At 43.0% G+C, this 12823-nt stretch overlaps 1 protein-coding gene across 1 annotated transcript; it reads left to right on the top strand.

Moving 5' to 3' along the window:
- Positions 1-8681: 8681 nt before the first annotated feature.
- LOC128071071 (zinc finger protein 280B-like) lies at positions 8682-10274 on the top strand (the record flags this gene model as incomplete). The annotated part of the gene is made up of 1 exon (XM_052664049.1): positions 8682-10274. A coding segment is annotated over one exon (1593 nt), but the record flags the coding sequence as incomplete, so codon positions are not given.
- Positions 10275-12823: the final 2549 nt, after the last annotated feature.

Genomic DNA, 12823 nt, shown 5'->3' with positions numbered 1-12823 from the left:
CATTAAAGGAAACTTTTAGCGATATGAAGGAATGAAATTAGTAAAGAATGAAAAATGAATATAATAGACAAGAAAATATTGTCACAAAACCAAAACTTTATTCTCCCATATGACTACTAGGAGACTTCCAGCTGAACAGGGCATTTAAAAAACACTCTGTAAAGGGCCAAAACAGAAATAATTTAGGCTTTGCGAATATGATCGTTGACGATTAATTAAGTTTTCAGGCATAGAGAATAACCAAAGAAGCTGGCAAGTCCCTGTTCCAACTTTAAGAACTCCGAAAACTGAGTTTCACACAATTTCCACGTGAGAAAATAAAATTCTTTCGGTTTTCCTCAGCCATTAAAAGTGTAAAGCTCTAAAATTTAAAAAAAAAAAAAAAGAAGAAGAAGTAAAGCTCATTCTCAGCTCACAATAGACAGTGCAAAAACAGGGGCAGGCTGCCCTGCCTTGATTGAAATGTAATTCCAAAAGGAGGGGGAGTCAAGATCTGGGCTGTGAGTGCTGGACACCATCACTGGACTCCCCTGGTAGACTCGGAGGCCGTTCTCAGCCCTGTGCCCTGGCGACTGTGCCATCTGTTTTTTCTTTCTTCGCGTTTGGTGAGCTGAGCAATCTTGACCCAAGACCCTTGAGATTCACATTCAGGCTGACCACGCCTCCAGCGGGTGCTTTTACGGGGTGAAGGGGCGGGGGGAGGGCTCATCGCCCGCGCATGCGCCCAACTCGGCCTCGCGGCCAATCAGATTGCAGGCGCCGACACCTGGCAGCCAATCATCGGGGGCAGCCCTCACGCCTGTAGGGGGAGCTGAGGCGGCGCCCCAGACCTGAGGAGGCCTCATCGCCTCAGGCTCGCCTCCTCAGGCTCAATCTGGGAACTGCCTAGGGCAGGTGAGCCGCAGGCAGTTCTGTCTCCTCCATCAACGGGGACCGGTAAGGACTGGAGCGTGGTTCTGCCCAAGCGGTGCCTGGCGGCTAAAGGGAGGGTTTCTCGGGTCCCCACTCGCACAAGGCCTTGCTCGGCGGGGCGGCTGGTGAGGGCCCGCGGGCCCTCAGGAGGGAGCGTGCGGCAGGACCCACAGGCCTCAGGCTCCTTTCACCCTCTCCCCTCTCTAGTCTGGGCGGGCTCTGCTCTCCAGCAGCTTTCCTGCCCAGGGGTGGGACAAGCCAGCTCGCGGAAAGGGCCTCTTGGGCCCCTGGCCCCCGGCACCACGCCCAGCTCTCCTGTGGAACCTAATGTATTTAAACACACATGCACAAATCTTCACGGCCCAAGCCGGTTCTGCACCCAGGCACAGTCAGGTGGGCGCAGCAAAAAAAGAAGAAGAAAAAAAATCGATCTAGTGGCCTCTTCACTGCCCTGGTGCTTTGGTCGTTTTCCTGTTTCCTCTTGCCTCTCCTCGGACTCCAGGGCTGCCCCGTCCTTGGGGGCCCCGAGATTCAGGCCTTTGGTTCGGGAAGTTGGCAGATGAGGTATTTGTTTGTTTGTTACTGAGAGAAGGGAGGTGGGAGGAAGAAGCTCAGGGCTAAGGAGTTCAATCACTTGGTCTGGTTGAGTGTGAGACACCTGGTCAGCATCCGTAGGGTAGGACCAGGTAGGGCCTGGGGGGATAGAATGTTCCCGGAACAGGTGACTCACCCTGAGCTTTTCTTCTGCTTGTCCCCAGGATGTGACCGTTTGCTGCCTGGTAGGTCTGAAGCGCTCAGGATTTCAGTGGGCCCCTGAGGTAAGGTGACAGACATCTTTACAATAAGGGACAAAGTTGTGGCTTTCTTACTTTCCGTTTTTCTCCTTTCATTCATTGGCTGACACGTTGGTGTTGAGAGAGAGTATTCCTGATTGGGGATTACCTGACCCTGATTGCGGGTGCTGACTTCAGGGCAGTCATGGTTTCAGGTTTGCAGCTTTCTGAGTGGCAAGCTTAAAAACAGGCAGGGTGACTTGCTTTCTCCTGCCTTCTTGAAAGAAAAAAAGTAAGAGCACCATGGGTCTTAAGCTGTGTAGAGCTGACTCCTACCACTTGGTGAGGCTAAAATGGGGCAATGCACATATCCTAAGGTTTTAGCTAGGAAAGCAAAGCAGTGCAGGTGTGGGGGTTCCCTGGTGGCCTGGTGATTAGGATTCTGGGCTTTCACTGCAGTGGTCTGGATTCAATCTCTGGTCAGGGAACTGGGACCCCACAAGCCAAACAGCATGGCCAAATGAATAAATGAATCAAGTGGTTCATTCAGAGACAATGTCCTGTGATTTAACATGTTCACGTGAGATTACTTGCTCATTTCTGTATCCTTAAGGGCTTTTTTTCATCAAGTAAGTGAACTCCACTGGATGGGGGTGAGGCACCATCTGAGTTCATTTCATGCGAGTAAACAAGATCATAGGAAGCCCTATGCCCAGCAACTTGTGCCTACAGCTGTGTTGTATACTTATCTTGCTGGTACAGCTTTGAACTTCACAGCATGTTTTGTTTTGGTCACAACATGTGGCTTCATAGGATATTCGTTCCCCAACCAGGGATCGAACACAGGATCCTGGCAGTGAGAGGACTGAGTCCTAACCAAACCACTGGACTGCCAGGCAACTCCTGTGTTTCGGTGCTTTGGATTGGTGTGTGTGTGTGTGTGTGTGTGTGTGTGTGTGTCTGTGTCTGTGTGTGTGTCTGTGTGTGTGTCTGTGTCTGTGTGTCTGTGTGTCTGTTTTTTTAATTTTTGCTATATTTATAGGAGAACTCTTCTGTGTGTAAGTATGATGTGAATGGTATTATAACTTGAAATGTTTGTGTTGTACATACGATCTCAAAATTGAACAGTTTGAAAGAACTTCACACTTGTTATCTCTTGGCCTAGGATCTCTCCTGAGGTAGTAGTCAAGCTTTTGTCTGGCTTGGCCACCTCTGAAGACTTAGCTTGTTGAATCTACACTCTCTCACTTGCCTGTACTCATGAAGCCTCAGTTCCTCCTTCTGTGGGCCTCTCCAAGGGGCTTCTCTTGTGGAGGCTGCTGTCTTTTCTCAGAATGAGTGATTCAGGAAAGCACTTGCACCCATGATAAAGTGCAGAGTCTTCTTTCAGATGTTACACATCTTCACTTGTGTATTTGCTTAGTCTCCCAGGTCAACCCTGTGATAGATTGAGAGAGAACTACGCAGCGGTGGGAATATCAGGAGATTCGATTCACTGGTTACCGTACCCATTAATCCACCATGCCAGCCTGTTGTTTCATATGACCTCAGCTCTGTCAATGTGAGCAAATTATTTGGCTTGTGTACCCTTCTTGTGTGCCGCTACTGCTGCTATGCCGCTTAGTCGTGTCCGACTGTGCGGTCTCATGGACAGCAGCCCACAAGGCTCCCCCTTTTCTGGGATTCTCCAGGCAAGAACGCTGGAGTGGGTTGCCATTTCCTTCTCCAGTGCATGAGACTGAAGCCGCTCAGGCGTGTCCGAGCCTTCGAAACCCCATGGACTGCGGCCTACCAGGCTCCTCCATCTGTGGGATTTTCCAGGCAAGAGTACTGGTGTGGGTTTCCATTGCCTTCTCCAGCTTGTGTGCTCTCTGGCTTGATCTACTCAATTCTTGATGTACTCAGTTCTAGACCTACTCATTTCTTGATCTTCTAGCAAGTCTCCTCTTTGGCCCGGATTAAGTTTTCTGTTTCTCTGGATGGTTCCCATCAGCAAACAGACTGACTATAATGTGACCTGTCGTTAAAAATCCATCTTTGGGTGACACATCCTGCTTCTGCTGCTTTTTTTTCATGTTTGCTTATTATAGATCTCTGCAGAGTTGTTTCTAGACTTTGTTATCTCGAGTTCTCTCATTTTCCTTTAAAGCCGCTCTTGTCCAGGCCACAGGTGAATTTCAAATGTTTAACTCCGTGGTCAATTTTTAGTTGTTATCTTATTTACTTTATTGGCATCCTTTATCAGACTAGCTCATTTCCTCCTCCCTGAAAAAAATGTTCCACTTGGATTACAGAGTGCTTCTCTTTCCTGCTTCTCTTCCACCTACAGTTCTCCCACATACAAAGTGTGACCTTTGTGTCTGGCTTGATTCAGATGTCATATTTTCTTTTTCAATATTTATTTATTTAGCTCTGTGGCATGTGGGATCTTAGTTCCCAGCCCAGGGATGGCACCTGTGGAGAGTCTTAAACACTGGATCTCCAGGAAAGTCCCCTCGTTTGTGTACTTTCAAGATTCCTCCATTTCATGGCTGTATAGCAGTGAATGTTTTTGTTTTATTTTTATGGCTGCATATGGTAAATGGCTTCCATGCAGTCCGTTTTGAGCATATACCACAGTTTGTTTATCCATTCGTCAATGTTGGGTAATACGTGGATGGTGTACTCTTTGTGGCTATAGTGAGTAATGTTGCTGTGAACACTGATTTTGCATGGACTGAACATTTTCAGTGTTTGTGGATATGTACAAAAGAGGGAAATTCCTGGATCATATGGCTCCTCTATATTTAATTTTTGAGGTACTGACAAACCACTTCTGCAAGAGTGGTGGTACCATTTTACAGCAATTACCTCAACAATATCTGAAGATTCCTTTTCTCCACGTCCTCTGCAGCACTTGTTATTATTCGTCATTTTGATTGGGTGTGAAGTAGTATGGGTGTGAAGTAGTATCTCAGTGAGACTGCTTTACATTTTGCTAGGGGCTTCCCTGGTGGCTCCGAAGGGAAAGTGTCTGCCTGCAATGTAGGAGACCTGGGATCAATTCCTGGGTCGGGAAGATCGCCTTGAGCAGGAAATGGTAATCCACTCCAGCACTGTTGCCTGGAAAATCCCATGAACGGAGGAGCCTGATAGGCTACAGTCCATGGGGTTGCAAAGAGTCGGAAATGTCTATTGAAATTCTTTTCCTGGTTGTTAAAAGCTTTTCTTTTTTTAATTGTTGTAGAAAACATCTAACTTAAATTTTTACCAGTTTAACCATTTTTGCATGCTAAGTATTTCACACACTTTCATCAGCCTTTTGGAGAAAGAAATGGCAAGCCACTGCAAATCCGATGGAGAAGGGAGCCTGGTGAGCTTTCGTCCATGGGGATGCAAAGTTGGGCACACCTGAGTGACTAACACATATACACACACATAGTCACAGTGTTGTTTTGTTGTCGTTGTCATTGTTTTAGCTGTGCTATGCAGCTTGAATGACAGTTCCCTGGTTGAGGATCATACCCAGGCCCCTGATAGGAAACTGTGGAGTCCTAACCTCTGAACTACCAGGGACTTCCTTATCACATTGTTATGAAACAGATCTCTACACCTTTACATCTTGCAAAATCGAAACTCTGTGCCCATCACTTGTCCCATTAAACAGCAACTGCTCTTTTCTTGCCTGTTGACCTAGACCGTGGACTCCGTCGTTCTTTTTTGTTTCCTCTCGATTGCTTGACTGTGTTAGCTATTTCATACAAGTAGAAACTTACAGTATTTGTCTTTTTGTATGACTGGCTTATTTCATTTGGCTTGATGTCTGAAATGATCATGCATGTTGTAGCATGTGACAGAATTTTCTTTATATGGCTAAATAGTATTTCATTGTATGTATCTATCACATTTGATGGACATTTCGATGGTTCCACCTCTTAGTTGTTGTGCTTCGTGCTGCTGTGAGCACGGCTGTGCAGATATCCCAAGACCCCATGTTAACTTCTTTTGAATTTATATCCTGAAGTGGAATTGCTGAATCGTGTGTCAGCTCCAGATTTTTAATTTTTCGAGGAGCCTTTAAACTGTTTTCTGTAGCAGTTGCACCATTTTAAAATCTGTCCATAACACACAGGGATCCAGTTTCTGTACGTGCTTGCCAACAGTTGTCCTTTCCTTTCCTTCATATGTAAATTGTGTGTGTATATGCACACACAATTTTTTTCATGCCCTTTTCCATTATTGTTTTTCACAAATTATGAATATAGTTCCTTGTGCTATCCAGTACGATCTTGTTTGTCTATTGTATATATTACAGTTTGCATCTGCTAATCACCAGCTCCCAATCTATGCCTGCCCCACTTTTCCCCTCTTGGGAATCACATAGTCTGCTCTCTCTGTCTGTGAGTCTGTTTGTGTTTCATAGATAAGTTCATTTGTGTCATATTTTAGAGTCCATGTAAGTGATACCATACGAGATTTGTCTTTCTCTTTTTTTTTAATTTTAATTTTTACTTTATTTTATTTTACAACACTGTATTGGTTTTGCCATACATTGACATGAGTCCGCCACGGGTGTACACGAGTTCCCAATCCTGTCCTCCTCCCACCTCCCACCCCATATCATCTGTCTGGATCATCCCTGTGCACCAGCCCCAAGCATCCTGTATCCTGCCTGGAACATAGACTGGCGACTATCTTACATGATAGTGTACATATTTCAGTGCCATTCTCCCAAATTATCCCACCCTCTCCTTCCCCCTCGGAGTCCAAAAGTGCGTTCTATACATCTGTGTCTCTTCTGCTGTCTCTCATACAGGGTTATCATTACCATCTTTCTAAATTCCATATATATGTGTTAGTATACTGTATTGGTGTTTTTGTTTCTGGCTTACTTCACTGTGTATAATCGGCTCCAGTTTCATCCATCCCATTAGAATTGATTCATACAAAGTCTGCCAGCAATAAATGCTGGAGAGGGTGTGGAGAAAAGGGAACCCTCTTACCCTGTTGGTGGGAATGCAATCTAGTACAGCCAGTATGGAGAAGAGTGTGGAGATTCCCTAAAAAATTGCAAATAGAACTGCCGTATGAGCCAGCAATCCCACTGCTGGGCATACACACTGAGGAAACCAGAACTGAAAGAGACACATGGACCCCAGTGTTCATCGCAGCACTGTTTATAATAGCCAGGACATGGAACAACCTAGATGTCCATCAACAGATAAATGGATCAGAAAGCTGTGGTACATATACACAATGGAGTATTACTCAGCCATTCCAAAGAATATATTGTCTTTCTCTTTCTGACTTCCTAAGTATTCTTTTTAATGCTAGTGTAGATTCAAGTATTTACTTAACAACATGTGTTGCTACTGTATAAAATGTGGTTGACTTTTAAAATATTTGTCTTCTATTCTGCAAGCTTTATATTAATTCTGATACTTGTGTTTTCTTCAAGATTTTCTATATACAAAAGTATGTTATCTCCAATATACTTTGACTGTTTCCTTTCCATTCTGAAGGCTGTTTTTTGTTTTTGTTTTCTCTTTTCTTTTTTTTCTTTTTAAACAACAACAACATTTCTCTTTTGTTACCTGATTGCTCTGGTTATAGAACTGCCAGTATAATGTTGAGCCAAAGTGTGTAATAGACTTCCTTGTGTTGTTCCCAGTCTTAGAGGGAACGCTTTCAGTTTTTCATTATTAAGTGTGATGTTAGCTGTGGGTCTTTTTACAGGTGCCCTTTGATTGAGAAAGTTCTCTTCTGTTCTTAATTATTAAGTGTTCTTTTAAGCCCGGTTCTGAAAAGGTGCTAGATTCAGGGAAATGCTTTTTCTTCAGGCAGATGTGTTATTTGTTTTATTGTGTTCAAATGGCATAATGTTGAGTGACTTTCATATAATGAAGCAACTTTGCATACCTCCCCAAATCCCATGTGATCATGGTATACAGTCTTTTTTATATGTTGTTGGATTTCGTTTGCCAGTATTTTGTTGAGGACTCTTTCACCTGTATTCGTAAGGGATATCAAGGTGTGTGTGTGTGATGCCTCTGTCTGATATTGGTATGAGAGAAATACTGGCATCACTTTGCCTGCTATGTGGGGAAGAGACCTGTGGCGTGAAGGATGAAGCATTGTTGGATTTAAGTTTAGCCAGGATTAGAGGGAGAAATTTAGGATATATCGGTGTGGAATTGGGGTGAGATTATCAAAGAGAGCTCATTCTCAATTTCCTAGGCCTGTGTTAAGTGCTTGACATTGAATTATGCTGTTTGTTAACTAGGTATAGATAGATTATACTTTGAATTTGCTACCTATTTTCTTTGTTAACATTTATGAAATTAGAATTTGTGAATCAGGTGTAATGTGCATTTAAGATACATTTTCTTCAAATTTTACTACAAAACAAGATGCCATTGAATAGCTGATGCCTTTTAAAAAGAGCTGGTAACCTTAAGTCTAAGAAATAAGCATGTTTGTCTTTAAGAGACAGAAACACCTTTAAAAGTTATAAATTTGCCCAAGAAGATGCAACTGGTGTGTGGTTAACTTAGAATTCCAACTTAATCTTCTTTGACTCCAAAGTCCATGTTTCTGAACGCTGTACAACAGTGCTTTTGTAAAAATACTCGTCCTTTACATGTGATTTCACCTAATGATCAGTCGTGGTGGGTTTTTGGGTTTTTTGTCTTTGCTTTTTTAAATAGAAGAGGTTAAAGTGAACGTGGGACAAAGCTTATGATTCTAGAGCCATGTAGACTTGTAGTCATAGGTTTTTCAGCTGTCACTGAGTCTCGTTGACACTCGGTGTCTTTGTCTGTAAGATAAGGATGTTTAAAACTACTCTAGAGTTTTGGAGATAATCAAATAGCCCATTTTTCTGTACTTAACTAATATGTAGTATGTTTATACTTAGGTGGCAGTTTGTATAAAGGAAGCCCTGGGACTTGTGGCCGCACCCTGTAAGAATAAAAAAGTACTCAAAATATGGAACTACCATGTATGTTACGTGAAGAAGAACAAGAGCCAGAAGTACGGAAAAGGGAGGGAGAAGCCAAACAAGCAGATGATGATGATGATGATGAAGTGATCTTGGTCGGAGTGGAACATGTAAATGAAGATGCTGACGTGATCTTTGTTGGGATGAGCTCAGCTTCAAAACCAGTCGTTTCAAACGTACTGAACAGAGATACCCCGGGTTCTTGTTCAAGGAGAAAAAGGTATGGTCACTTCAGGAAAGGTAACGCTGACAAATTACAGCCTGCTAGTCATGTGACTGCTATATCAGAAGCAAAGGCTGTCTTGCCAGTTTCTGACTCTGAATCAAGATCAACAGATAGTCCTATTATTATTGAACCTCCGTCTCAAGCTGATTGTAAAAATATTTCACCACAAAGAGTGCCGAAGTGCTTTTCAAAGGAGTCATGTTCTTCTTTGATTACCTTCACAAGTTCATTGCAGCATCCAGCAGAAAGAGCGGTTTCTGCAGGAGATATGAATAAAAGTCCTCATGTCTCAAAGGTACTTTCCACTTGTGAAACAAATAGCAGAAATCCCAAAAGGCCTAAGCTCAGTGATGGCATTATAGGGGAACATTGTTTAGGTTTTTCCCCTTCAGGTATTTTTCATACAGTGACCACTCAGCAAAGCACACCGGACCGTGTCCATACCTCACTAAGCCATGTTCAGAATGGAGAACCTTGTCCAACACCTTTTCCAAAGGACAGTGTTCATTGCAAGCCTGTAAGACCTTTAGGGGAAAATGGACTGACAAAAACTGATTTTCCAAGTTCAGCAAGTCCAGACAAAATTGGTGATCCCACAGAAGGAAAGCTGACTGTGTTACTTGGTGACTTCTACTATGGAGAGCATGTAGGAGTTGGGCAGCCAGAACCGAAGACCCACACAGCGTTTAAATGCCTCAGCTGCTTGAAAGTTCTAAAAAATGTCAAGTTTATGAATCACATGAAGCACCATTTGGAACTTGAGAGGCAGAGAGGTGACAGCTGGAAAACCCACACCACCTGCCGGCACTGCCTCCGCCAGTTTCCTACTCCCTTCCAGATGCAGTGTCACATTGAAAGTGTCCACACTCCCCAGGAGCCCTCCGCAGTCTGTCGCATCTGTGAGTTGTCCTTTGAGACAGATCAGGTTCTCTTAGAGCACATGAAAGACAATCATAAGCCTGGTGAAATGCCCTATGTATGCCAGGTTTGCAGTTACAGATCATCATTTTTTGCAGATGTGGATGCACATTTCAGAGCATACCATGGTGACACTAAGAATTTACTTTGCCTGTTTTGTCTCAAAATTTTTAAAACTGCAACAGCCTACGGACATCATCATAGAGGGCACTGGGAAAAGAGTTTTCGCCAGTGTTCCAAATGTCGGCTACAGTTTTTAACTTCCAAAGAGGAAAGGGAGCACAAGACCCAGTGTCATCAAATGTTTAAGAAGCCTAAGCAGCTAGAAGGATTGTCTCCTGAAACAAAAATTGTTATTCAGGTATCACTGGAACCCCTTCAACCAGGATTGGTGGAAGTAGCATCCATTACTGTGAACACATCTGATTTTGAATCATCACCCCCCAAATCTAAAAGTAGGAGGTCAAAAAAAGAAGAAAAAAGTTAATTCTGCTTTCAGTAAGTCTGAAGCAAGTATTTCAGTCAAAGTTAAAAACCCCATTAAAACCAAAAAGATCAAATTATAGCATTATTCAATAATATCAAATATAGGGAAACCGATGGGTAATTTATGTGATTTTGTTTTAAATACAGGAAGTACAATTTCGTTTGATCTGTGTATTGAGATGTTATTTAAAAATCTATTATCTGTTTTTCATATAATTGTCTTAACATGTAAAAAGAATGTGTGCACGCGTGTGTGAGAGAGAGAGAATGAGAGAAGTGGAGAAAGGAAAAGTAAGAACCTATTTCGGTAGCTGATGTTACTTGTAAGTTCGAAAGCTCTAGTATACATATAACCTGTAGAGTGTTTTAGCAACGTAATTTTCAACTGTTTTCATGCCTTGAAGTTCTCAGTATCAGCTATATAGCCAGATTTGAATGTCACTCTCTGAAGTGCCTCTTGGGCTGATCGAAGATAACCTGGCTCTGAAAGCGTGCAGTGGAGAAGTTGATGGAGAAGCTATGATGTGAGTTTGGACCAGACACGGGATTTAATCAGTGAAGAGCTGTGGCTTCTTGTCCCAGCTGAGGAAGAGGCATACATTCACTCCAGGCATAGAGCCAAGGTAGAAGGAACACTGTCTCAGAGTGCATTTACCTAGCCCAGGGACATCTCAAGGAAGCCAACGGTTAAAAATGCCTGTGTTTGGTGAGAGACCCTTGACAAGCATCAAGCAGGCCCTGTGTATCACTGACTGCAGTTGGAGAAGCAGAGATAGTTAATAGAATGAGACCTGGTGCCTGTGGACCTCCTGTTGAGTGATCAAAAGGGGAATTTGATTCCTGGCGTCCCCTTTGCCAGTTGGCTGGCCTGTAGTCCCAATGAGGTAGGCATATCTGTGTCAGACACAGTAGCAAAGCAAGTTAAAATTCCCAAAGGAAAGAGAGCCTTGACGTCCACTTTGATTTGTGCTGGACCCATAGTTTTAACTGCAAAGGATCAAACACAGGAAATCTGTTCAGCTTTTGAATTGGGCTAAATTGAGTTCTCTTACCCTTAAGCTACAATGGAGTTGTCCAAGAATAGTAAATATGGCGGATAAAAATAGTCCAGGGTGATTAAACCCTTTTTAGAACTCTTCCTTATATTTTCCAGTTACATGTGTCTTACCCTAGTTGAACATGTGAAGATTTCAGTTTTGTATCTTATCTTGCCTTGGACACAAATGTAGTAGCGTTAACAGCTAATTCTTGGTGTGTGTAATTTCCCATTGTATCAAACTAATTGAGTTTCAGTCTTTCTTGACACAGTCTGATGTGCAGGAATTGTCTCCTGTATTTCAGTAATTATCAGGTCATAGAGTTATCCTTCCTCTAATCTCGCCAACCATCTAATCTGTGATTGTACTCGTGGAAACCTTTTTTTCTTGCGGTCTCCAAGGGCTCTTTCACAGACCTGTGGGGTACAACCCCTCTAAGTATTGGTTCCTGAACATCAGCACACTTGGCTGCCTCTGTAGGTTCTTGGAGTTGAGTCTCCTCCTGGAGTTGAATGTCACCCCTTCTCCACTTCTGGCACAGATAGCTAGCAGTCTCTGTGCACCATTCAAGGAAGCTGGGATCCTGTCTGTAGACCTATGCCAGGAGCAATCTCTCCGTTTCCTCTTCCTTTCTCCTCCTCTTTGTCTCTCCCCACTCTCGCCACTCCTCAATTTATTTAAGTCCTCTAAACTTTCCCAAAATGCTGGAAAGTGATAATCACCAAGGGGTTAGCATCCCTCTCAGAACTGAAGAGGAAGGACTACAGATGATTAAGCTGTAGTGAGTCTATTGTCTCCATTTTAGGTAATTTCCTGAGTGTAAATTCAAATTCAAATAAATTGTGTTTATTTACTCGAAGCTTGATTGGTTTATTTGCACTTTGAATATTTTACTAGGCCTTTCCAGTTAGTTTACTTGGGCCCAAGCACTTTGCTGAGTGTCAGCTTAAACCACTTTTAGTTGTATAAAGAGTGTGTGTGTATTCTGGTCTCAGGTGAAAACTCTGTGTGTAAATAAATACGCAGACTATTGCATTCTTATCTCCTTTCTTCGATTTCTGTAGTAAAAAATACGAAATGTTTTAGTTATGTGTTTTTATTGTTGCTGAGTATTATCAACACTGTTACTGTTAGTTGCTGTGAAGTATGCTCCTAAGGAGGACAAGTTGTATTTATTGCCAAATTAAAAGGTTCCAGCAATATGGTCCCTGACTGCTTCCTCTCTTCCATTCTCTGTCCTTCTACTCTACTGTTTTCCCCACGAATGTACTCTTTTTGACAACACTGGCCTTGGTTTTCCTGCATCAAATTCCATTTCTTCCCGATCCAGAGACTGCAAGTGCTGTTCTTCGGGAAATGCTCTTCCCGTAGGCCTGCATGGCTTGCTACCTCCCTTGTTTGAGCTTCACCAATGCTGTTCAAATAACACAATCAAATCTCCAACCCCCTCTCTTTCCTCCTCCTCCTTCAAGGCACTTGAAGTCTCTATCCT

This window comes from Budorcas taxicolor, chromosome Y (assembly GCF_023091745.1).
Source record: "Budorcas taxicolor isolate Tak-1 chromosome Y, Takin1.1, whole genome shotgun sequence".
Taxonomy (NCBI): Eukaryota; Metazoa; Chordata; class Mammalia; order Artiodactyla; family Bovidae; genus Budorcas; species Budorcas taxicolor.
Note: the sequence above shows the minus strand (reverse complement) of the source record. Positions and strands in the feature narration are given on the sequence as shown.